This window comes from Phyllostomus hastatus, unplaced genomic scaffold (genome assembly GCF_019186645.2).
Source record: "Phyllostomus hastatus isolate PE091 unplaced genomic scaffold, TTU_PhHast_1.1 phas_scaffold_46, whole genome shotgun sequence".
Taxonomy (NCBI): domain Eukaryota; kingdom Metazoa; phylum Chordata; class Mammalia; order Chiroptera; family Phyllostomidae; genus Phyllostomus; species Phyllostomus hastatus.
Window position 1 is genome coordinate 14475181 of NW_025334032.1, and position 26817 is coordinate 14501997.

Below are 26817 nucleotides of genomic sequence, written 5' to 3' on the forward strand. Positions count from 1 at the left end.
CATAGGAGCCATATTTGAATCAATCAAAAATTATATAGCCCTGGCTGGTGTGGTTGAGTGGATTGAGCGCCAGCCTGTGAACCAAAGGGTCACAGGTTTGATTCCCAGTTAGGGCACATGCCTGGGTTGCCAGCCCAGTCCTCAGTTGTGGGCACAGAAGAGGCAACCACACACAGATGTTTCTCTCTCTTTCTTTCTCCCTCCCTTCCCGTCTTTCTAAAATTAAATAAAATCTTTAAAAAAATTATATTGATACCATAACATCTGACTGAAATAACTATTGTTTTAAAATAAATATATCATAAGAAATTATTTAATAGTATATAAATATTTTATTTAAATTAAGAAAGATAACAAAATTACATATATTTGTTCCACTGTTTGGGTAACATTTCTAATTACAAATAACCTATACATTTTCTCAGGTACCAAATTCCAAGTATTTCAATGGTGTCATGAAAGTGTATTTTTCAAAATGTATGTATAAGCTATATTCCAAAATTTAATATTTAAATCCAGACACAATATATACTATATACACTGACTTTAAATAACCTGATAAATAAGTTATATTAAAAGTTAAAGCAATTTACTTGTCTGTAATGAAAGTTACAACACAACTTACCATTTGACACTTATTCAATGAACTACATCTAGAAAAATCACTCTGTGAATATCATTTATACTGGAGTACAAATTCACATAAAAATACTTTATTTAAAACATGCTCTATTTTAGAAAAAAGTTAAATGTGGGTCAAGGACTTTTAAACTCTTGTTTTTTTTTTTCATCAAACTGATCTAATTTTAAGTTTTTAGACCATTAAGTGTTATTCTATCCCTAATTTAGGTAATGACATCATTAACAAGGTCTTATTCATGAGCTTGACCTTAACCTTAAAAAAATAACTTTGTTTACATTTTACACTGAAAAGAATTTCAGCTTTCACACTTAAAGACCTATTTTACAAGTCCAATTTAACAGTTCTGCTTTTTTCCTATAATGCTTTTTTATTAGATAAAATCCTGTTTAGGTCAATACTATGGCTCTAAAAGCTTCTATATGTATTTTATTAATATCTGACTCAAATGACTATATTCCTATAGAAATATTATATAAATACCTTTTCTTTAAACTGCTTATTTCATCTTGGTTATAAAAATGCCCAAATACTACATTGCTAAAATTTTTTTCTTTCTTGGCTTTGAGCCACTATCTCAACATCTTTTCTATCTGTCTTTTCTATCTCAACAGTTACAAGAAGATTCTTATTTTCCTATACCAATTTTGTTCAAACACAGATTTTTAAGAGATAAACATAAAACATAGTTTAACATTTTCTCATTACCACCTGTTAGGAGTCAGCCAAATCAGATTCTTTCATAACTAGAAAAACTAGCTTTAAACCAGATACTCATTTTCCCCCTGTAACTCACATTTGTCTATTGAATCAGTTACCCAACCTTCTTGTAGAATTTTAAACTTTCTCTTAAGAGTTCTTCGAAAAGCTTTAAAATCTGCAACACGACTATGATCCTTCCCAATGATTACATGAGATACTCCCTCAGCTAAATAAGAAACTACTTTTGCTCCATGAAATCGAAGCTCTAAGGCTGTAATAGCTAATCTTGTTCCCTCAATTTTGCTATTCAAGTCATTAATAACAGTATACAAGTCCAAATAAATAGTGTGGTGTCGAAACATACTGAGGGGAGAGCAGTCCCAGGAATATCGGTATTCTAAATCAGCAATCACAGAAGCCATTTCTTCAGGAGTCTGTTCACTAGGACTTTTAATTCCCATGAACACTTCCTTCAGTTGGTTCAAATCTGTATCAGTGAAATAACTATCACCATAACAATCATATTCACGGGCAAAATGTTGTTTTGTTGATGGGCACATATGAATCATAAAATGAGGCTGCCATGGCACACAGCTTTCGGTCTTAAAACATTCCAGCAGCCACTCAGGCTTGACAACATCATGTTTATTTGAAGAAATTATGTTTTTCACTCTTATGTTCTCAGACCCTGCAATAACGCAGTAGGTGTCTGGGCCTGGATTTTGTACTATATAACCACCAAATTCTGCAATTCTGTTCTCCAGATCAGGCTTTGAATGGCTACTTATTCCACTCATAACACAAAATTCCACATCTTCAAATATATTGGAAACTTTGTTTATGTTAGAAAGGTTAGGTGCTTTTAAGTGCTCGATAATTCCAATAACTTTCTTAATCTTTGGGGCAGCTTTCCGCTTTTTTTCTTGTGGTTCATCATCACCACCAACAAAAAAGTGTTTAGATGCAAGCTTTCCAGATGCTTTCCCTCGAAGTTGTTCTAAGTCATCCAGCGTCATGCATTCATGCCACTCTTTGTCTTCTCTTATCTTCTCAATTCGTGGAAAACGCAAAGTGCAGCCAGTTTTATACATATCACTGGGAACAATCTCTGTTGCTTTAATCTGAACAATGACAGAATTACAAGGTTCAATGTACACTTCTGGTTTCTCCGTTCCACATAAGATGCTACTTGGTGGAGCCTTTTTATGAAAAGGTTTCCAATGTTTGGACAACTTCAAACCCAGATCATACAGTTCTTTCATGGTGTAACCTGAGCCAACACGACAAAGAGTATGAAACACTGATGGTTTTTCACCAGAAGAGGGCTTCTCTGCTACAGCACACAAAAAATGAGACATCATTCCACCACGTGAACCTTTACCCCAGTAGCCCCCAACAATTATGATGTCCAGTTCATCCATCAATCCATCTACATACTCTGGCTTGATTTTTAACCATCCTTCACCTCTTTTGTCTGGCTTATAAATGGATAGAGGATGTTTTATCATGATTCCCTCTTCTCTTTTATCTATTGCTTCATTCAGAGCATCAATTACTTCTTTATTAGTATGAGCCTGTGTTTTCTGCACTATTTCTATTCTACCTGGTATTGGTGTAAAAATACTACTAAGAATTTCATACCTCTTTTTCAGGGTTTCATGTCCTAGCTTTTTATTATTGACCATCAATACATCAAAAACACAATAACAAGTCTGCAGATCAGAATATTCTACCATTCTTTTAATATCAAACTTATTTCCCTTTTGCATAAAAGTTTGGGTATTAGGATTGTAGGCCATCATCTCACCATCAAGGATACACATTTGTATATCTGTTTTGAATGCATTATGAATGAATGGTGTAAGAGAACCCTCCTGAGAAGAAGTACCAAACTGATCTGTATATTTATACCCATTTCGTGAGAAGTATTCATATATATCACCATCTTTGTGCATTTGCATACGTTCACCATCTAGCTTGGTTTCAATGTAGAAACTCTGGTTTTTCATGTCCTTCTCAATTCGCTCAATATCTGCTATTGCGGCTAACATTGGCTTAAAGGGAGAGAATAAAGTGATGGAAATATCACTGAGTCCTACTGAAGGATCGTGCAGTTGCCTACAGACTTTCTCCAGATCTGTGGTGACATTATGCAACTCAGCAGCATCATTATGAAAAATGGAAAATACAGTTTGCTGACTAACACCAAGCTTTAAGTCTTTTACAATCATCCGTATAAGCCACTTTTGTTCAAGTGCTGAACACTTACTTATAAGGTGAAGAAAACTCTTCTTTACTAAGTCCTTTCTTCTGGCAGTATTATTGCGAGCAATTGAGTCTAAAATGTCATTTACTTGCTGTATGGTTAATTGTCCTTTCTGTAAACATCTTGGTTTCAACACAAAATATGCAATCATTGCAAAGTCTCCAGCATCTCCACGAGTTCCAGTAGGTGTTCTGTAATTTAGAAGTTTAAGAGCATCTTTTCCTCCTCTAGGTAAATTGAGCAATTCTATATAAAGCTTAGCAAGCATAGTTTCTTTGATCCCATAGGCCTCTCTCTCTCTTTCTAGCTGAGGAAGAATAAGTCTCATTGCTGGATAAAAAGAGTCTGTGACATCATTTTGGTTCTTATGTAGGGCATCGTGAAATTTCCTCCAAGAATCTAAAAATTCCCTGAAGTATCTGATTTTATCTGCACGTCCTTTACTTCTCTGTATTCGTTCTAAAGTTGAACATAAATCTGCAAAAGGAACGTGAGATGCAACAGTTTGTGAGGTTTGTGAGGCAGCCATAGCAGCGATGCTGAATCCTCTGGTTCAACTAATAAAACAGAAAGAGAGTAACTTTAAGTAAAAGATGAAATTCAACTAATTATTTAATATAACGACCTTACAGAACATCTGGTTCATAATATTTGCTAAATGAAAATCAATCAATGCTATAAATGCTACAATGCTATCAATTTCTACATTTAATAATAATCATCTAATTTACTTTAATTCTATTTAACCTTCATTATCAAAAATAGTCTCATTCCATGTATTTACAACATTAAAATTAACCATTTTAATTCTTTCTCCCTAAAGTACAGCTTCTATTAAAATCAGTTATTCCATTCCTTGTTTACTGTAATGCAAAAGATGATTGTTAATATTGAAAACAACAGATTAAGGCTCAATTCACTATATCTGGGCTTCTGAAGTAAGGCATTTCCTTATATTTCTCTTCTCTGTCAGACACAGAATCAGAAACAAGCTTCTTAAAAGAGATGTTTTCAACAAATCATAGGCTTATTGAATTGAAATTTGGCTTTGTAGGAAGTTGGAGCTCCTACATAGACAGGGCCCTTCACCCCCCCCCCCACAAAAATGGTATCTTCTTCTTTCAGATTAACAAAGCCTATATCTTTGTTTACTTCTACTTCTTCACTGTTAGTTATGTTGAATCACTCCAGAATCTAAAACCCAACTCAAAATACCCTCCTCCTAAAATCCTCACTTGACCTGTCTTTTAACTCTGTATTTGATCATAGTTATTTACAATTTTATAAATTTAAATTCATTAGTAAACTTTTTTGTTTATATTCCCTGACAATTACCACCCAGCCCCACCCCTAACCCAAACATTCATTAACAGCACATGAACCAGGCACTGTGCTCTGGGCATACGCACTATGGAGCTGCCCTAAGACAGGACACAGCCTGTAAAGAAAAAGAGACATAATGGTGTGGACAAAAAGAGGCCACATACGAAACCTGACAAGCTCAGAGGAGGCTTCTGTGGTGGATTTACAAACTCAGAGACCTAAAGAAACCACATAGGATGGTCTGAAATGAAAACTTCTTAACTGAAAGCAGTTCAGGGTAGGTAGTCATGTCCTAAGGCAGTAGTTTTCCCTGAAAAAGGTGAATCTTCACCTTAACTAAGCCTGTCTGTTGTCTTTTTACATGTAGGATTACATACCTGGTAAACATGGCTTTGTAATAACCAAATAAGTTCCCTTTTTCCAGATCCCCCTCATAGCTCAAGTGGGAAGACCACAAATCCCCTCAATGTTATCAAATTATGGACTGTTAACTATCCTGTATCCACCTATGTAAAAAAAGTGTGCGTATATCATTTTACTTTTTATCCAATCCTAGAGGTTCTACCTTCTTTCTCTTGCTTCCTTAATCTATCACCAATGGATTTCATGTATCCCTCTTATGTTTTATCTTTTGATTATAATGTATAAATAAGGTGCAAAACTATAGGGAACCTATCTGAATGGCATGGGGAATGCAGCCCAGCCCCTGACTTGGAACACTGGCGGAGAGAGAGTCAGCACACAGGACCAGAGCCCATGGATCGGTTCTCCCATGGGGAATCAGGCCTCCATTGTACCTAGGCTTCTTTGAGGCTTGCTTTTTGCTAAAACTCCCTCACCCTGCATTGAGGCAGCAAATGTTTACTGCATATCTTTAAAGTAACTTCCTAAAATCTGTGCTAAATCTCCCAGGTATGGAGTGTAACTAGTTCAACCACTTTTCCCCTTGCATCTGCCACATTTTTTTCTTTGAAGTAATTAGCAACATTTTTTGTTTTTTAGCTGTAAAAGGCAATCACCTACAGGGAGCCTGTGCATAGTAAAGGAGGACCATTCCTCCATGTAACACACCCAGAAAAGCAATAAAAGCCTGCCTGGGCAGGGGTCAGGGCCCTCTCTCACTTAGAGAGTGGCCATTCTGTCCCTTTTTCTCCACAGGACTTCTGTAGTCCATGTGAATTTGTTCACTGCAGCCACAATACACGGACCCCGTGGGCTGGGGTCCACATCACCAACCTACCATTTTTCTGCAGCATTTTATCAATTCACTGAGGTTTTGCTTCCTGGAAACTGTCAGTTTGGCTCAAATAAACTCATAAAAATTCTTATGGGTTTGGATGTTTCTTGCATTGACAATGGGAACTAGTTAAAAATGGTAAGTTCTTTAACAAAAACAAAAACAGCAAAATGTCATGACACAAAGCTTTTCAGTGAATATCTTCTAAAGTTAGAGACAAAACAACATGTAGTTTCATGTGCTAAGGTCTAGAATATTTGCCAAAACAGTCACAAGAAGTGTGAAATTTATTTGACATTTTAAATACTCATGCAAGTTCTATTAGAATCTACAAGGTATCAGTTCAGAACTACTTTAATATACAGTAAACTATGTAACACTAACTTTTCAAAGAGACTTCAAGTAAAAATGTGATCTCCAGGAACAGACTTTGTTTTTACCTTGTGGTTTCAGATGCCTCCTGGCATATCCCATGTAGCCCAAGGAGCCCAGAGCAGAGAATGGGGGAATCTGCTATAGTGGAGAGACCACAAAATTCCCCACTCTAGCAAAGAAAAACAACTGTATATACTATTAGTACAAGGCTACAATATCTAGCACAGAAATGGAGTGGCTCACTACTGTACCACATTTACTAAACTGTTACTCTCTAGAAGTCAGAGCATGATGTTGGAATTTGTGCCACTAGTGATTGGCGAGACAGGTTTGTTTGCTGAATGAGTTACTAAATACCTAGAGTTGAATTTGTGGGAAACCACACTAGAGAATGCCAGGGGAGGGAGAAAGGGACAGACACACACACACACAGAGACATGGCTGTGGGCATTCAGTTTGATTAAAAGCATTCAGTAACTATGACTGCCCTGGGAAAGATTCACAATAACCACTGGTTGGCCTAGAGGGGGAAAAGCCACATTTTTCAATCTAATTCCTAAAAAAAAAAAAAAAATCCCACTTCTACTGAGTCAGTTAGACCAAAAGATAAACTCATGAGACTGTATTCTTAAGATTTTTATCTTTGAATATAGTAACAGTTTCCCCTCACTGTCTCTCATTTGCATAACTGAATGCACCACCTGGTTATGTATGTTCACTGTCTCACCCCTCCAAAGCATATTCTGGTATCTAATGTTATTTTTATAATTTACGTAATGCATGTTAAAATAAGTATGTGAAGAAATACTTCTTTAAGTGTTCAAGTATTGGTATTTAGTTTCAACCTATCTGTAGACTCTATATGGTCTCAAAGTCAGTTTCCCTCAACAAGTCCCAGGCAAATACTCAAATAATTTCATACTAATGTTGAAATCTAGTTATGGGTGTAGATACACATGCAGGTAAGACTGCTATATAGATAACAGGATTCCAAAATTAATATAACATGAACAGACTTAAATACTTTTACTTATTTAAAGTGTATTTTGATACAATATTAAGGTTTCCACTGCCCTGGCTGAGTAGCTCTGTTGGTTGGACCACTAACCTGATGCACTAGGTTTGGGTTTTATTCCCAGTAAAGAATCATCCAATGAATGCATAAGTGGAACAACAAATCGATGTTTCTTTCTCCCTCTCTCTAAAATCAATTTTAAAAAAGATTTCCACTGCTTTTTACATGATCTTTAATTTTATTTTCTGGATTCTGGGGTGTTTTTAGCTGAAGTTTTCAATTTGTGAAAAAATAAAGCAAGGTTTGTGGTCAGGGCACAGGATCTGAAGTCCAATAAGTATGAGTTCAACTGTGGACTCTAACACTTAATGGCTATGTGATACGTGGCAACTATTCAATTTCTTGCACTCAGTTTCCTTAAGGGTAAAATGGGGTTAATAACTACAGAAATTAAGATAAGAATGACATCAGATAATTTACTTAAGGTGCTTAGCACAGTACCTAACATTTAGTAAGTTCTTGATAAACTTTATAACTATAATGCTTGCTGATCCAAGCAATACTTAGAAAATAAATATTACAAAACACTAAGCAGATAAGGGGGACACTTCAATTTTCTGTAACAATAAAAGCTTTCAAGAGAATGAATATAATTAATTAGTACACAATAATGACTTATCCATTCAGCTGCTGCCTATATTGTCCTGAAGCGACATAACAAAACACACCAGGAAGCTTGTGAATATAGGAGATGATTTAAAGCTATCTTATTGGAGAGAAAGTGGTACAACTGAAGCTCCTTCCTGCAACCCCAGATGAGATTATGTGCTTCTTCCCCATGAGACAAAGCGTTTACACTACCTTATCTTCCACAGCACTTTCTGACATTTGGGGAGAATCAGCAGAAAAAAATCAGAGGTAAGAAAAAGCCTGAAGCCTGAGGGAGCCAGTATGTTAACGAAAAAACAAAGTGTTAGAAAAGGAACAAAGCAGTAATTCTCTCCAAGCCTATGTCTCTCCTTTTAACTCCACCGGTGAACGCCTGCAAAATCACTGAAGCCGTCCACATCACTCCTCTGCCCCCAAACAAAACCTCCAATGGATCACTGGTGAATCCCTGGCCCTAGACAAACCCCATTTCCTCTCTGAGCCCAAGGGTGCCCTTTTGAGGGAGGGGTGTTCCTCGGAATCAGAATGCATACAATTAAAACCACCAACAGTTCTTGAGCGACAAACGTCTCCGGGCATGGGGTCTAGTTTGAACCCGAACCAAAGACTCAGCTTCTAACACAGCGCGGTCACCAGTGCGCTCCGTACTACTCACCTCTGGATTCAGAGGGCGGTTGAACTCACGAACTTTGGGTCCAGGAACAACAAAAATGAACTTTTTAAGCATTTGTTGGCTCCTGCTGCTTTGGGAACTCTTGCCCAGCTTCCGCCTGCCCAGACTTCAGCTATGGATCGCTCGGTGCACTCTGAGGCCCCTCCCGGGCCGGGCTGCCCCACAAACCTCCTACAAGACACGAATACTGAGGTGCCTCCACCAAACCTGAACCCGAAGCCTAAAGAGCCTGTTCCGCCAGCTGCTCAAGGCGCAGGTGCTGTAGCCCCTAGTGGCGGGGGAAACCATGACGTTAGGAAAAGGATGTGCGCCGGCGCAGTTCCGTCTGAAGGCTGGGAAAGCCGAGGCGTAGGAATTCTGCGCGCAGGCGTAGTGACTCTCGCGAAGGGTCCTGGAAGAACCAGGCACCTCGCAAAGGTGTGGAGAACCTGAGAGATCCCTGGTAGCACTGTAACTACAAACCCAGCTCCTAATAGCCTCCCAAAGCAGCGGGTGCTTTTTTCAAGAGGTTGACGCATGAGAGTTGATTTCGTCGCTGAGTGAGACCCAAGAACATTTCACTCACTGGCTCCTTACTTAGACGGTGAATGAGCCTGATCCCTCCCTGTCTTTGTCGCTCCTTAGCAAGGGACAGCCACTCAGTTCTGTTCCATGTTTGTGAACAGTGGTACCAATACTTATCTCGCAGGTTGATTGTGAAAGCGCAGGTTGAAGAGGGCATTTTCCATTCCAAAACATCTGTTGTTATTTAAATGGAAAAATTGGCTTTTGCAATATTGTTTAAGGCTGTTCATTCCTACTAGTTTTTCATGATGGCACAACTTTGAACTTTGAGTTCTTGTCTCTTAATACAGAAATACATAATTCATATGTAATTGTAATTAATTCATAATACAGACACAAAGAGCTGCGTGCCCAGAAATCAGCTATGGACTCTTGCAGTATCTGTTCCAGGATTCAAAAAGTTATTAGGCAAACCTTTATTGAGCACCTACTGTGATAGAGTAATTGCCCTAGATATGCAGGACTGAAACATGAAAACAAACTCAGTCCTTATGTTTCAGGATTGTTGATTTATACAATATTTTATTATTTTAGCCTTGCTCATGCTTGGTTCAAAAAGAATCAAGAGTTTCTAATTAAGCATCTTGTAGCGTTGCTGTGATTATTAGTTTACTTATGTAAACAGTCTACCCTAGTGCCTGGCACTTATTAGGTGCTCAACGACAGGAAGCTTTTATCAAGAGCCTGGCTTTGTCCTATAGCTCTTGATCTGGTAGCAGAAATCAACGTATTCTGTATACATAAAAATGTGTGCACAGAAGAGGGGATGACCCAGTGATGGAGGGGTCAGGCATCTGAAAATAAACAATCCAGTACAATTAAGTGCGAGGGTGTCAGTGAAGCTAATAAAGCTTCAACTTCAAGAGCCCAATTGTGTAGTCACTTCCAAGGCGCTGAGAGTGGCCCTAGCAATGCTCCCTTGGTCTTGTACTTTAGCAAAATCTGAAAAATAAGATAATTTTGCATTCTTTTTCTTTAAAAGAGCCCCCTAGTTCTTGCAAGGTTCAGGCCTCACAAAATCTAAATCTGCCGCCTTGATCGTCCATTCTGACAGAGGTAGGAGTGGGATGGTTTGACAGGAAACAAAAAGAGAAAAATAGTTATGGAAGCACTTTAAAGTACAGGAACTCCTATACTAACAATCCTATACAGCAGACACTCCTTTTGTACGAACTGCGTCCAGCAGAGAGATCTAGTGGGCTTCAAGCTCTCACCTTAGAGGCGCAGGACACTTGGCGGAAAGCCACAAAGTACCCTGCCCCACCTCCAACCGGCGCCCCGGGCTTGGACGGGACTGCGGGAATCACACTAGTAGCGGCGGTGGTTCGGGCACTCAGCTATCTTGTCCCACTCGGCCACCGTTCGGACGCCGGCCTCCTGTCTGCGCATGCCCAGAGGGGGAACCAAGTTCCCACTACTGGGGAAGAGGCGAGAGCAGGTACTGTGGAAGTCGGCGGGGGTATTTGCTCGCGACACCGAGTGTGGGCCGGAAGTGGAGGAGTCTAGAGTGGCTCCGCTGGACCTCCAGGCTAGACTGAGGCAGTGCGACAGCCCCTTGGCTGGAAGACGACGATGAGGAGCAACGGAAGCGGCAAGGGGGGACGCTGCTACGCGGCACCGGGTTGCGTGGCCGCAGTAGACTGCGCAGTTTGCGAGCAGGTCTAAGTAAGTGCGGTGCAGTTCGCCCGAGCTGTGGGGTCCGTTTTTTCCAGAGGGGTCGTAGGGGTCGTGAAGGGTGGCTGGCAGGGGCTTCACTGGTTCCCTGGTGCCGAACCACCTCGCGAGGAGTGTAGGGCTGCGCGCCCAGGGCCGTGCAGGACCTGTGCCCCCCCGCGCCGCCCCGGAAGAAGCCCAGTCTGCAGCCTTGCGGGTGGCAAGTAAAAGCCCAAACGAACGCCCTTGTGGAGACTGAGGCGCACAGATTACCGGAGGCCCTCCGGTGCCCTGCTGGGACTTGTTGCTTAGAACATATCTTAGAGTCAGTGGTCAGTGGTATTTCGAGCAACGTGTACAAACCAGTACCTAGAAATTATCCCCACCCCCCACCGCCTCGCACTATCATACACACGAAAAGTGAAACAAAAATCCCAGCTTCTAGGTCTGAGGCATGTTGTAGCCCCGGTCCATTCATGCCATTAAAAGGTTTACACGTTCAGATATCATAGCCGGAAGTTTGGGGTGTTTTCAGAAACAGCAAGAGAGCACCCCCATACAATTGAAGTCCATTTCGTTGTAGGTTTTTGTGAATCTTTATTTTCTGAAAAATGCGTTACTAGTGTTACCCCCTAGGTACCATAACCAAGAACAAGGCTTTTATTCTTCAGCTTTGGCATTTGTTTACCATGTAATAGTAACGGAAGAGTAATACACAAGAGGATATGGACTTTAAGGGTTTTTTGTTGTTGTTTTTTTATTCATTGATTTGAGAGAGAGGAAGAGAGAGACACACAGACAGAGGCATTAACTAGTTCCATTCATTGGTTGTTTCTTATACGTGCCCTGACTGGGAATCAAGGTCTAACCCCTGAGCACCTGGCCAGGTCTGGGTTTAAGTTTTGATGTTTGATTTTTACTGATCCTCTCTTTGTTTCTTTTGGCATGGATTAAATCATATTTGTGTGCATGCTTAATCTGTCTTTTACTGTAGGTTAAATTTTATTCCACTAAATTAGAATTTGTGACTGTCCGTCAAGTGTTATGTCATAATTATACTACTTAAAACACAGACTGTACAATTCGATAGTTGTTATAGAAACTTACTGTGAGCCAGACATTGCTACCTACTGAAAACACAGTGTTGAATTAGATGAAGTCATGGTCATCAAGGAACTCAGAGTTTATGGAAAGCCAATGAGTTAACAATACAGTAGTAAGTGCCACCACATCAATTTGTACAAACTGCGGAATATGGAATGATTGGCAGTAAGGAATAGAGGCCCAGGGAAGGTTTTATGAAGTAGCTGCTACCTGACCTGCGTTTTGAAAGAAAAATAAAACATTGTTTTAATTATTCCCTGTGTGCAAATGCTCATTGAGTTTTATCCATAATTTAATCCAAGTCAAACAGACCTTCTAGTTGTACTTAATTTCACTTACTCTGTTCTGACAGACAGTACCTTAAATTTAGCCTCATGGAAGTAGTTACATTTATTAGTACTATGTGTTACATTTCTACTCAGCAGTTTTACAATTACCTGTTTCATCCCCTTTTTATATACGAGGAAACATATTTAGAGAGGTAGAGTTGGCAAAAGCCACCTGGCTATTAACTGACCAAACCCCAAAACACTCTCCACTGCACCACGCTGCCTCCTATTGATAGCTAATTTGAAATGATGAAATCAGGCCAGTTTATGAATATCTGTACATGCAGATCTTGGCACACCACCTGCCTTCTCAGGCACAACTCAGGCCCCTTGCCTCCTGAGGATACTTTCTTGCGTCCTGGGTTAATGATGTAACTTAGTGGTGGTTACAAGAAACTTCTTAACCCAACATTTTTGTATGATTTTCCGTCTCTTGTCACTTAATCCCAGGGAAATCTATTTCTCTGTTTTTCATTAATTTAGAACTCTGTTACTAAGAGATTCTAAAAATTTTCTAATTCTTATTTAGTTACCTCAGGAATGTGTGAGGCCTTTATAAATCCATTTTAGAATACTGTAAAGAAGGTTTTGGTTCTTCTAATTATTCTAATTAAAATTTTACCCTCAGTGATAGGCTTTTAATAAGTTACTACATTTTACGTTACTGTTTCATATAGGTGTTAACTCCTTTAGCAGTACATTCTACTAGAATTGTAAAGTTGTAGTATTTCCAGAGCATGAACTGGAATTTCATGCATTTATGAGCTTGCCTGAGAGTCTTACTTCTGCAACACTGATTTTATTGAAACTTATTGAAATAAGTTTCATCCATGTACTTCATAGTAAAATATTTAAAACAGTACCCCTTTGTAAGTAGGAAACTTCTCGAATTTCATTGTCTTAATTTGAACATCTGTTTTGAGTTAATGGCCTTGTAGATTATTTTCTACCATTTTATTTCTTACAGATATTTATAATCTTCAAGTAAATTATGATTGGCTTACTTAATGACAATAATCTGTCATCCTTTTTCTATCACAGTTGAGGACCAAGTCTTCCATGCTTCAGGGGAAGGGGAAAGCCCAAAAATGCTATGTTACTGCCTAGTGTAATGTTTGATGTGATCTGCCCAAACAGATTCAAATCCCAGTTTAAAATGCTCACTGAATGATTCAATTACTATCCAACATCTCCACAGGCAGTTATTGTTCATTTGTCCCATAGGACTATTAATACATACTTTTTCATTATTGATGACATGTGGGTAACCATTAGGGAAATAGATAATTCATTCTGTGGTGTCTCCAACACACTGACTGATAGCTATTTGTGTTTCCATTTCAGTTGTGCAGCTGGCATGGTTTCTTAACTTCCCAGTGCTTAGCAGAAAAGAAGATATTTTCAGGCAGGAAGGCTGAATATTTAGTTCTTAACGAACACGATGAGATACTCATTCTTCACTTCTGATGTAGCTGTTAGCAGTGACAGGTGAATTTGCTTTCTTTTTACAGTCTTCACATGAACCTACACATTGTTCTATTACTTGTAGGTATGTTTTTTAATGTATGAGCAATTTTTATTTTTAAACAAGCTGTTCCTAAAATTATTAATTTGAGATGGACTTTAAGGGTCTTTAAAAGTAATAATAGTTCACTTATGACTTAGGACATTTTTCTTTTATTTATACTTGATTAACCTTTAGTCAAATTGTTTTTGGGGAATTAATGTTTAACTCATGTATAGGTAAAACATTTTGTTGTTTTCAGAAAACTTTTACTATTGGCAGAATTGGTAAATCAGTATACACTGTGCAGTACAATGTACACTTTTGCAATTAAAAAATAATTAGAATAGTTAGCATCTATCTTTTTTGGTGAGACAGTTTTTAGCTTCATTAAAATATAATTTTATCTGTGGTTGAAGAATAACATTTGTCTGATTTATTCTGCCAGTTATTGGAGCAATAATAATTGGAATGCACCGTTACTGTAGTTTGAGTTTTGGTTCTTGATATATTTATTGTTTTTTATTTTAATTTTTTTGTATAAAGTATTGCTGGGCAAAGTGATCTGCATAGATTACCAGCGTCAGAGAGAGCAGTAAAATTCTTTGGTGTGGAGAAGGTTGAGGGTGGTTGTTACTCTAGACTTGTAATTAATCTTTAATGTATTGTTTGCCATCATTTACTTTTTATTGGAGTGAATAACCTGAGTCCTATTGACAAAGCACTGAAAAAACACTGCTGAGTTCCTGGAAAATCATGACAGTTCCTTGTATACTTACTTCCTGGCTTTTCTGTCTCCCCTCATGTTAATAATACACTCCTAAAACATACTGTGTCTGTTGTCCTACATAAAGATTGTTTAGCCAGGGTTATTCTCTACAACTTTAACTACCTGTATGCTGTTTAAAAATGTTACTTTGATGATAGTGATCTGGAAGAAGACTGAAAATGTATGATAAATAAAATATTTTATAAACCTCAGTCGAAATACAAAATTAACACATCTTTGTTCATCAGAGATTTCTGGAGATGGGTTTTTAATCTTGGGTGCATTCTTAATGTCTTGGTAACTTTTTAGTTACTGTTAGAAGTCACATAACCAGGGCTCTCAATCTTCTACAGTACTATTTAGTAAAGATATTATTATTTATAATCCAATGCCTTTTTCCAACTCTACCTTTTATTTTTTTATCATCTGTAAAATATAATTTGTGAGGCTTTAGGTTATTCAGATAACTTCTTCCTTTTACAAGTGTAGACATTTAGATCCAAAGTAAAAAAGTGATATATATGCAAAGATATCCCTTCAAAATCGGACATCATATTTAAATATGGACTTGGGTAGTGATCTAAGAGTATAGGGTGCAGGACTCACTGGATTAAATCCTCACTCAGGGCATAGCCCAGGGTGAAAGGTACTCTCTTCAGAGTTTCTTGTCTGTCTTATAGTTATGATCTTTAAGAACCTTAGGTCTTTTTATTAAATTTACTTTTTTTCTCTTTTAGCATCTAGCAAACTTTAGTAACCTATGTATATTAAATGAACAAAAGATTTAATATAGTGCATCATTCTGAATTTGAAGGAAACAAGTGTCTGGGGGGAAGGCAATAAGGTTATATGGTATGCAGCATAGAACTAGCTTGATCAAACTTCATAAAAAGGATTTTATTTATTTATTTTTAGAGATGGGGGAAGAGAGGGATAGAAATACCTATATGAGGAAGAAACATTGATTAGTTGCCTCTCACTCATACCCTGAGCAGGGACCAAACCCCCAGCCCAAGCATGTGCCCTGACCTGGAATCAAACAGCTGACCTTCTGGTTTGTAGGATGACGCCTAGCCAACTGAGCCACACCGGTCAGGGCTAGTTATCAAACATTTTGTTCTCAGAACCCCTTTACATTTTCTGATCCTCTTTACATTTTTAAAAATTACTGAGGACTCAGGAGTTTCTATACATGTGGACTAAATACAGAGGTATTTACTGTGTTAGAAATTAAAACTGGGAATTTTCAAAATTAAACTTTGTCATTTTAAAATAACAGTAAAAACTCTGCTACATAACATAATAGTGTTTTTTTTAAAACAAGTTGTTTTTGGAAAAAATTAGCAAGGAATATGTCACTGTTTTACATTTTTGTAAATATCTTTAATGTTTGCTTAATAGAAGACAGGCAAATTTTAATGTTTCATTCTCATAAATTGTTTTTAATTAAACACGTGAAAAAAACAGGCCCACACAAATTTGTAGTTGTAAAAGGAGTATTTTTATAGTTTTTTCAGATAATTATGGATATTCTTTGATACTACAATATTAAACAGGTGGTAGTTTCTTAAAGGTCAGTTACATTATGGAATCTGAAACCCGTATCAAAGAATTTTTTGTCTCTGTTACATTAATATTTTTTGACCCATGCTTGATTTTGTGACACCATTCATTGGTCATTTGGAAAATATTAGTTTTGCTATGTTGAGCCAATTATTGCGAATGTTGACACATTTAATAAGTTATCAAAAATCTCATTTGTTTGTTACACCATGACAGTTCTACCAGAAAAGTGTCTAAGTTATGGGAAGCTATTGGCAACTTCATTTATTTTCCAGAAAAATGTCTGCCAAACACCTAAGTTTGAGTAACCAGTTTGTTAATTTTCTTTTTAAGTCAAAATGGTACAACAAAAAAAAGCAGCTAGCTCAGCTCACACCTAGTACTTTATGTGTCCTCCCCATTTTGTAAGACATTTTTCCACAAAATGTAATTATAACTGTGTCTTCAGTGACATTCATAAGTAAAAACTGATTTTCACTTCTCCCCCCACACTTTCCTGGAGTGCATGGTGATAATACAATGACTTACACAGTCCGGTGCCACTACCATTCTGCTAAGGCACCAGTAGTTTTACCCCCCACTGGTTTTATACCACTAGTACAAATGTCAAGAAATGAAAAGGCAAATATTATTTTAGTATGATCATAATATTAATCTCTCAGATCTTTTGAAAGGGTCTTGGGGACCCTCAAGAGTCTGCAGCTACTTTTTGAGAACCACTGGGATGGAAAGATCTCAGTTTATAAAGTTTATCCAGTTCAACTGCTCTGATTTTCTTTATACTTGTCCTTGCCGGGTATTTATTTAGATTACACTTGAATACCTCTAGTTTCTTTGAGCTGTTGTGCTAAATGAATAAAAATGTGTCATAGACAGCTGTTTGATGGAAAGTAAAAGAAATTCTTAACCCTAGCATTGTACTTTGTCCTGTTTTTAAAAAGTTTGCATGAATTTCCACTTGATTTCTATGAGTAATCAAGCATGATGAAATCTAGATATTATTAAACTTACATTATAAAGGAAACATAGTTAAGGTTTTATTCTTCCTATATTTAAGGACAATTGTGACTTTCTTTGATTTTCTTTGTGTCATCTATAATTAAGTAAACTTACATTAGATATATGTAGTTGTATATGTCCATGTCTGGTTTCCTGAGTAGGGCATGAGTTCCTTAAAATGTACTGAGTAACTTATGAGGTACTTAAGAACAGGGACTGTACATTTATAATTTTGAAGTAGTTTATAGTGCCTAGGTACTATGATTCCACATAGCAAGTATCCACACATATTTGTAGCATGTAACATTGTCTTTAATCTTTAAATAGTATGGTAGAATGAATTGGAATCTTATGAGGCTTGGAAGCCAACCCTGGGACCACTTCACTCGTCCAGTCTACATTTGAGAACTCTCTGGAGACTTGTGGTTATGTTTGTGGTAATGTCCTGAGAATTCATACCATTGTAGTTGTGCATAACTTTGGTATTGACCTCTTTTTTTTAATCATTAGCTTATAGAATAGTTATTTAAATATTTTCCCTAAGAACTGGAACCATTTGAGATCCTCCAACTACATATATGAGGTAATTAAGATGAGTATGCCCATCATGCAGTTGACTCATCAGTCAGTTAACACTAGTCAACATGGTTCTGAGAGCTTCACAGCTTTAAATTGTTTTTTATTTTTAGTTATTTTATTTTATTTTTATTTTTTTTAATTTTATTTTTTATTATTTTTATACAGAGGGGAAGAGAAGGAGAAAGGGAAAGAGAGAAACATCAATGTGTGGTTGCCTCTCACATGCCTCCTACTGGGGATCCAGTCTGCAACCCAGGCATGTACCCTAAATGGGAATTGAACCAGCAACCCTTTGGTTCACAGACCTGCACTCAATCCACTGAGCCACACCAGCCAGGGCATATTTTTAGTCTTTAATTAGCTATTACATACCATATTTTTGCTATGTATAATTGCTATGCCCTGTGAATGTGAACCCACATGTGAACCCACATTTTTGTGTGCATTCTGCATGGGATTATTATACCCATGATATGTAATCATTATACCCAGATATAATGCACATCCTTATTTTTCCTTAAAAACTTTGGGCAAAAAGTGCCCATTATACATGGCAAAATATGGAAGACACAATGAGCTAATATTTAGAGACAGGAAACATGGAACAGTAAATGTAAACAAAATAAGTTAATGAAGACCATAAAATTCTCAAGACAATCTTCAGTAGATTTGTAAGTTGCATTCATATGATCAAAGTGCTTATATAGCACATTAATATGATGATTATATTAATCATTTGATTATTCAAAATCATTCTAAAGGAAAACAATTGCAATTATATCTACTTGTCTACACATTATAATAAAAATAAATCATACTTTTAAGAGAGTATTTTTGACAGGTGCTTTAATAATATAAATATGACATCTCTGACCACTTCATCTAAATAAAAAGTGCAAAAATTATTTTTAAGTTTGACTTTAAAATTCAGATATGAGACCTGTGCATGTTAAAATAATGTGCTTATTTTTGATACTGTGACATAATTTTAGTTTGTTATTATATATTGAGACTCAGAATCAAACCTGTGTTTTTAAAAATACTTGTTTACACATGCTTTTTTCATAATTAACATAAAACATGCAAAATATTAGGTGAGGAAGAAGAAGTGGTTAGTTTTGGATAAGTTGGAGTATGTAGGTGGAGTAGACATAAAGAATGGAAATAGTTCATACACAAGTATTATAATTGGAGCCATGAGAGTAAGATGGAAAGAAAGTAAATGGGTAGGACCTTGGTAGGTCAGAGAGAAAAAAACAGGCATTTGAGTATGCTGGAGGCTGAGAAAGAACTAATGTCTGCTGTTGGGTATGGGGTTGCAGTGTGGATTGAGAAAAATCCATTAGTTTTATTAGCAATTGAGGATCGCTTTTTATGAGTGATCATTGTAAGAGCTGAAACATCAGATTCTCAAGATAGTAAGTAGTTACAGAGTTGCTGGGGGCGGTTAAAGTCAGAGATATATGAGTACAGGTTTTAGAGACATTTGACATGTGAGAGCTGGTGTGCTAATATGGCAAAGACAGAAGAAATGATAATGTATTTATTTAAGATATAAGCATAAGGTTAAACATAATAATGTAGAAGAAGTGTGGGAGATGAGAGAATATTGACTGACTAAGATTCTATGCTCTACCAGTTTAATGTTTTTCCCTCTAAGCCATCCTTCTAAGTAGTACAGACTTTGATCAAACTTTGAGTATATGAAATTCACCATTCTTGATTATTTGTGATGCTAAGGTGTTACCAGCAAATGCATTTCAGCATGAAAAAACCTGGTAAATAGTTCATCTTTCCTGGCAACATATTTTATAAATATTTTTGCCACATAGGACATATTTTAAAGGGTAACTAATCACCTTGCTTATTCTGCGTGATTAATAGCAGTAGTCTTGGGTTCAGCTAAGGCATTCATACTCACAGGACCCAATAGACCATACCTAGTACTAGCCTCCCTCTGCTTTGTTGAAAGGTACAGGATAGAAAACCCAGGATATCAGGATCAGGTGTATTCTTCCCAAGTGATAGTTCAGGCTAGTGGAAAGATGACACATGGGTGGGTAACTCCTGACTTAACTGTTTTGTGCTCCAGAAACAATATCTTTTGTAATAGCACATGCACTCAGTGTCCAGGATCCAGTAGAGGGACAGGCCAGTTACAGTTTATGTACCACACAGAAAAGCCACTCTTTATACCTCTCACTTGGCAAGTGTAGCCCTGCTCACTGTCTGCTCAATTCAGATTTAGCTCACTAATAGGGGTCAAGTTTGCTATACAAAATGTTGCTTAGAAACATAGCTGATATCCCGCACCTTTATGAGGTTTCCAGGGAAACCATGCCAGAAGGTTAGCCAGAGGTCATTTTTTTTGTGGAGAGAAAAGGTTTTATTAACATTTTACTCACATTAATTTATTGACAAAATAAATGGAAAACTTGCATACTACTATCTGTAGAATCTTTGGTGGACTGTATCAGAGGCACTATTCATTTACATTGACTGTCATAATATCTGGGTCTATGTAAAGTTGTTTTTACATTTCGGCACATGGCTTCGGTAATTGCACTTTGCTTATAGTTTCAGCAAATTTAGTAAATAAAAATTCTATATTAAGTTTGCTTGTTCTATTTCTCTGTCTCTCTTTTTAAAGATTTTATTTTTTTAGAGAGGAGAAAGGAGAGAGAAAGAGAGGGAGAGAAACATCAATCTGTGGTTGCCTCTTGCACACCCCCTACTGGGGACCTGGCCCACAACCCAGCCATGTGCCCAGGACTAGGTAGGAATCAAACCAGTGACTCTGATTCACAGGCCAGTGCTCAACTACTGAGCCACACCAGCTAGGCTGTTCCATTTCTCTTAAGAACATAGATAAGATAAAGACTAGGTAGTAGAAATTACAGACAAATTGGGTTATGTAAAAATAAGGCAGTCTGTGAGTAGAGGTCTCTTTCCAGACCAGCAGTATGCCATAACGTATTAATGAGAAGACACACAAACACTCCAGAGCAGTGTCCTTACATTGTAATTTTAATTTCGTATTCCTCAAAGTGAATTGGCTTTTATTCTGACTTTCACAGTTTAACAATCCATTGTAAGATTACCTTTGTTTATCACAAAGTCAGTTAAGGTGTCTTCTCAGAAGTGCTTTGTGGAAAACAGCAAGTTGAATAACTTTTTCCTAACCAATAATGGACTCATATTTGCAATTTTTCTGATGTCCACTCTTAAACATATATACCCAGTGCTCAGAATACAGTTATGTTCTCTTAGAAGTCTAATAATTCAAATGTATTACTGAACTGTTTATTTAAAAAACATTTTAGTTTTAAGTATATATAAAATGTGTTACTATCCAGTAGGAAATAACAGTAGTGAAAAAGAGATACACAGTTCCTAGTCTTAATAGCTTCAAATTAAATATTGTATGTTGAAATTAGAAATTAATGAACTACTTAAAAATTATTTTTCAAAATTCGAATAATTGAAAATGTTAACTATATAGATTTAATGTATGTGTGTATGGTTTGAATGTTAAAATATACTTTGTGCAGGCATTAGGAGCTTTATATTTTATCTAGAGTTGCAGTAGTTTTTTTTTAATAATAACTTTGTTTAATTTGAAAACTGAGTCAATTCACTCCTGATTATCTGCGTTGTAAAAGTGCTTTACCATGCACTCTGTATTCAGCTTTCTAGATTATTTTCTTTTCTTAGAGTGGTGTGGTAAATGCTCATGTTGATTTTAATTTGGGCAGAACATGGTTAAGAAATTAGTGGTATAAGCAGAAATACTAGTCACAAAAGCAAATAAAGTTAACATATTTGTAGTATTTATAAATACTTTTTAGACTTCATTTGAGAATACTGACCAGTCTTATATGTAGATATTTTTAAGTTCTCATTCTACAGAGAAAAAAATTTAGACTGGAAATAAATGATAAACCCAAGATTATTCTGCAGATCTATTATAGCACAGACTTTAAGACTGATAGAATTTTAGTGGCTTTTTTTCCTATTGTATCACCAAATAAATGATGTTTGAGTTCATCAGCTCTCTGATACTTCTCACAAATGATTGGCTTGACTATGAAAATGGTAAAATTTTTCACTAAAGAAATATTTTTGAAATAGCACAGTGCTCTAGTATATTTGTATTTTATATCCCAAACCTTGTTAATCCTAATCATTACACAAAATTCTTTTATTTTGATGTATAAGTTTATGCCAATGTATTTTCATATTTCCCACTATAACTTCTGTGTACATGTGAAGATCACTCAGATATTGCTTATACTTAAAAATAATAATAAAATTAAATAAATGTTAAATGAAAAGTGTAAGTGACCAGATGTGTTGTCTAGAAAAAGCAATCGTAAATTGTGAAAGGCCTTTATTCTTCACCTGGAACAAGTATTTAATATTTATTGTAATTGGTTTACTTGGCTGCTGTAGTGCATCCTCTTTCAGTGTGATTTTTAACCAAGTCTGACACCTAGTGCCCCAGGTATTGCTTCCGTAGTTTTGAAGCTTGGGGTTTTGTTTACCTGATATAACTGCTTTTCTCTAGCGTTACAGAGTATTCATTGTAATAAAACTTGCTGCAGCTGGGTGGCAGTGTTGATTTCGGAGAAACTTCAGAAAAGTGCTATGATGTTGGTTTATGTTTACAGTCTTTTGAACAAGAATTCTTATGTCAAAATCTATGCTTAATGAAATAATAGTGAAAATTTGAATCTATTAAATCATCGAATTCGTCTTCCTAGCCAATCTAATTTAACTTGATTCTATGTTTTATTTCAGTGTTTAAACCTAATGATGAACTAAAATGCCACATTTATTAGCTTATGGCATATAGTACAGTTTTATAAATTAGTCATTAGCAATTTATCTGAATAACTTCTTAATGTTAAGTTTTTATTTTATTTTATTTTTTGCTTGTAGAGAGAGAAAATGTTGATTTGAAGTTCTACTAATTTGTACCCTCATTGTTGCTTCTTATATGTAGCCTGACCAGGGATCAAACCGCAATCTTGATGTATCGAGACGATGCTCTAACCACCTGGCCAGGGCCTAATTTAATGTCCTTTAAAACTTGGTAAATATATAAGTAGATGACTACTCTGTAAGAAAAATTATAGCTCATCTCTTGCCTTTTAAAGACGATATGCATAAACTTTTTAAATTGATTAAAAATTTTCTGATAGTTTTTCTATATTGTATTTTTATCATTTATATTTTTCAACAATATTTTTAAAAATTTCTCTCCAATAAATTATTTTCTTCACTTATCTCTGATTCTCAATTAGAATTTCTGTTTCTTTTACACTTATCCTTCAAGTGTTTATGGCCTTATCAGTACAACATATCAATAAATGTTGACTCACTCTGCTATGAAGTTTCAATAAGGACTATATAAAAGATTTCACATTTTATTATATTAGCAATCCAAAATTTCTTTTTAATCAGATGTGAGACAAAAATTATTAAACTTTTTCTTAAAAATAGTATAATATTAGAAAATAGTGGTTAATTTATATAAATTATTTTTTAAGTTTAGCTGTAAAAAGCTCCAAATGGAGAAGAAAATATTCTTTCTTATCCTAGTTTGTTTAACTAGAATTTTTTCTATAACGTGAAAAAGGAAATTGATAATATTATATCAGATTGGTCTTGATAAGTTAGAATCATTTAACTGCCATCTCATTTACAATTCCATCTAAAGGAATAAAACCTAAGAATAAATTTAACCAAGGAGGTGGAGGATCAGTACACTGAAAATTGTAAGACACTAATGAAAGAAATTGAAGAAGACACAGATAAATGGAGAGCTATTCCATGCTCATGGGTTGGAAGAATTAATATTCTTCAAATGTCCATGCTACCCAAAGCAATCTACAGGTTTAATGCAATCCCTATCCAAATTCAGTGGCTTTTTTTTTTTTCACAGAAATAGAACAAATAATCCTAAAATTTCTGTGGAACCCAAAACCCCAAAAAGCCAAACAAATCTTGAGAAAGGAAAACTACATTACAAGACTGTAGTAATCAAAGCAGTATTGCATTGGCATAAAAATAGACACATAAATCAGTGTAGCAGAATCGGAGCCCAGTGATAAACCTAAACATAAGTGGTCAATTAATTTACAACAACAACAAAAGCCATTAATTTACAACAACAAAAATGGGAAAGGACAACCTCCTTGATAAATGGTGTTGGGAAAGATGGATCACTATGTTACCATGCACAAAAATTAACTCAAAATAGATTAAGGACTTTAATGGAGACCTGGAAGTACAGAACTCCTATAAGAAAACATAGCGGTAAGTTCCTTAGTAAAATCTTGGCGATGATTTTTTTGGATCTAACACTAAAAGCAAAGGCAGCAAAAGCAAAAATAAACAAGCAGGACTACATCGAATTAAATAGCTTCTGAACAGCAAAGGAAACCATCAACAAGATGAAAAGGCAACCTTTGAATGGGAGAAAATATTTGCAAATCATATATCTGGTAAGGGTTTTAATCCAAAATATAAAACACAACTTGATAACTTAAAAAATATTAAAAAGGGCAGAAGTTCCAAGTAGACATTTTTTCCAAAGAAGACATAAGGAGGCCAATAGGTACATGAAAACATGCTGAACATCATTAATCATCAAGAAAATGTAAATCAAAACAATGAGATATCACTTTGTACCTGTTAAAACATCTAGTATCAAAAAGACAAGTGTTGGCAAGGATGTGGAGAAAGGGAACCATTGTTCACTGTTGGTGGAAATGTAAATTGGTACAGTCACTATGAAAAACAGTATGGAGGTTCCTCAAAAAATTAAAAACAGGACTACCATGTGATCCGGCGCATTAACTTATTTTTCTATCAAATTGAGACTGCATAAATGAAAGTACTTGGCAGTAAATAAGAACATTAAAAAAACTAAAATAATTTGATGACTATCATAGAAACTGGAGGAAGAAAGACTTTATAACAGAAGGGACAAGGGAAATTAGAGCAGCCAGTTTTGTGGATGGATTGATGTAGGCTTCCAAGGATTCATCTAGTACCATAATATATATCATGGATCTAACTTTAAAATAAGAGATATATGTTGAATTATTGATAATGTCTCTCTCTTTCTCTTTAGGACACTTACAGAGAGCTACCATGGAAAAGTCCTGGATGCTGTGGAACTTTGTTGAAAGATGGCTAATAGCCTTGGCCTCGTGGTCTTGGGCTCTCTGTCGTATTTCTCTCTTACCTTTAATAGTGACTTTTCATCTGTATGGAGGCATTATCTTACTTTTGTTGATATTCATATCAATAGCAGGTATTCTATATAAATTCCAGGATGTATTGCTTTATTTTCCAGAACAGCCATCTTCCTCACGCCTTTATGTCCCCATGCCAACTGGCATTCCACATGAAAATGTTTTCATCAGAACCAAAGATGGAGTACGTTTAAATCTTATTTTGATAAGATACACTGGAGACAATTCACCTTATTCTCCAACCATAATTTATTTTCATGGGAATGCAGGCAACATAGGTCACAGGTTACCAAATGCATTGCTTATGTTGGTTAACCTCAAAGTTAATCTTTTGCTTGTTGATTACCGAGGATATGGAAAAAGCGAAGGAGAAGCAAGTGAAGAAGGACTCTACTTAGACTCTGAAGCTGTGCTAGACTATGTGATGACTAGACCTGACCTTGACAAAACAAAAATTTTTCTTTTTGGTCGTTCCTTGGGAGGAGCAGTGGCTATTCATTTAGCTTCTGAAAATTCACATAGGATTTCAGCTATTATGGTGGAGAACACATTTTTAAGCATACCACATATGGCCAGCACTTTATTTTCGTTCTTTCCAATGCGTTACCTTCCTTTATGGTGCTACAAAAATAAATTTTTGTCCTACAGAAAAATATCTCAGTGCAGAATGCCTTCTCTTTTCATCTCTGGACTCTCTGATCAATTAATTCCACCAGTAATGATGAAGCAACTTTATGAACTCTCCCCATCTCGGACTAAGAGGTTAGCCATTTTTCCTGATGGAACTCATAATGATACATGGCAATGCCAGGGTTACTTCACTAGCCTTGAACAGTTCATCAAAGAAGTAATAAAGAGTCATTCTCCTGAAGAAATGGCAAAAACTTCATCTAATGTGACAATTATATAATGTTTTTCTTTTTGATTAATGCACTATATTTTAATTTGTGCAGAATGATAAAAAATGTTCCTTTCTAGAAGTGTGTTATGTCTGTACTTGTCTGAAGAGTGACATTAAATTTTGAAAGGACTTCAGTGCTCTGTTAAGATGATACAATAGTTTTTTACATTTGGAAAACTGTAACTGTTGGGATTATTTCATACATTTTCATCAAACCTTTCAATGTGGTTATGTGTCCATATCTTTAGTTTAATATGCCAGTATAATATATTCAGAAGTTTCTTGTTGCTAAAGTGATATACTTTATGTGATGCTTAAGATTAATGGCTGGATGTAGAAGGCAAGATGTAAACGAGAAACATTTGGATGTTATTTCTTTAGTAAATACTGGGACAATCATGGTATGCAAACTTAGTTCTGTAACTGCATTTTTCACCTTAAAATAAAATGCATGATATTTTATTTCTTGAATTATGCAATGCAATGTTTTTAATGTAAATAGCACTGGGCATATACTGATGTATATGGTAACCTGGGTTATATCTATTTTTATGTAAATTATTTTGGTTTGGGCAAGAAGTGGAATGGAGGCCTATGTGCAGGTTGCTATTGAATTTTGTTCTGGCAAATGCTGAGATCCGGCTTTTTCTTACAAATAAATGGGACCCCACTTTCCAATATAAATGT

The 26817-nt window shown here is 36.1% G+C and overlaps 2 protein-coding genes across 6 annotated transcripts; one reads left to right on the forward strand and one right to left on the reverse strand.

The window, feature by feature from the left end:
* Positions 1-312: 312 nt before the first annotated feature.
* Positions 313-10829, reverse strand: LIG4 (DNA ligase 4). Of its 3 annotated transcripts, none has more exons than XM_045821213.1 (2): positions 10679-10829; positions 313-4165 (listed from the first exon to the last, which is right to left on the reverse strand). In XM_045821213.1, the coding sequence occupies exon 2, from the start codon at positions 4135-4137 to the stop codon at positions 1402-1404; it is 2736 nt and encodes a 911-aa protein (XP_045677169.1). In that variant the 5' UTR covers positions 4138-4165; positions 10679-10829; the 3' UTR covers positions 313-1401. The 3 variants fall into 3 exon arrangements, with proteins under 3 accessions (XP_045677169.1, XP_045677170.1, XP_045677168.1); XM_045821214.1 differs by lacking the exon at positions 10679-10829 and adding an exon at positions 8883-9192 and having other exon boundaries at positions 313-4085; XM_045821212.1 differs by lacking the exon at positions 10679-10829 and adding an exon at positions 8883-9192.
* Positions 10830-10859: 30 nt separating this feature from the next.
* On the forward strand, positions 10860-26601 carry ABHD13 (abhydrolase domain containing 13). 3 transcript variants are annotated; one of them, XM_045821216.1, is made up of 4 exons: positions 10860-11129; positions 13895-14038; positions 22970-23059; positions 25106-26601. In XM_045821216.1, exon 4 carries the CDS (start codon positions 25126-25128, stop codon positions 26137-26139), a length of 1014 nt encoding a protein of 337 aa, XP_045677172.1. In that variant the 5' UTR covers positions 10860-11129; positions 13895-14038; positions 22970-23059; positions 25106-25125; the 3' UTR covers positions 26140-26601. The 3 variants fall into 3 exon arrangements, with proteins under 3 accessions (XP_045677172.1, XP_045677174.1, XP_045677171.1); XM_045821218.1 differs by lacking the exon at positions 22970-23059; XM_045821215.1 differs by lacking the exons at positions 13895-14038; positions 22970-23059.
* Positions 26602-26817: the final 216 nt, after the last annotated feature.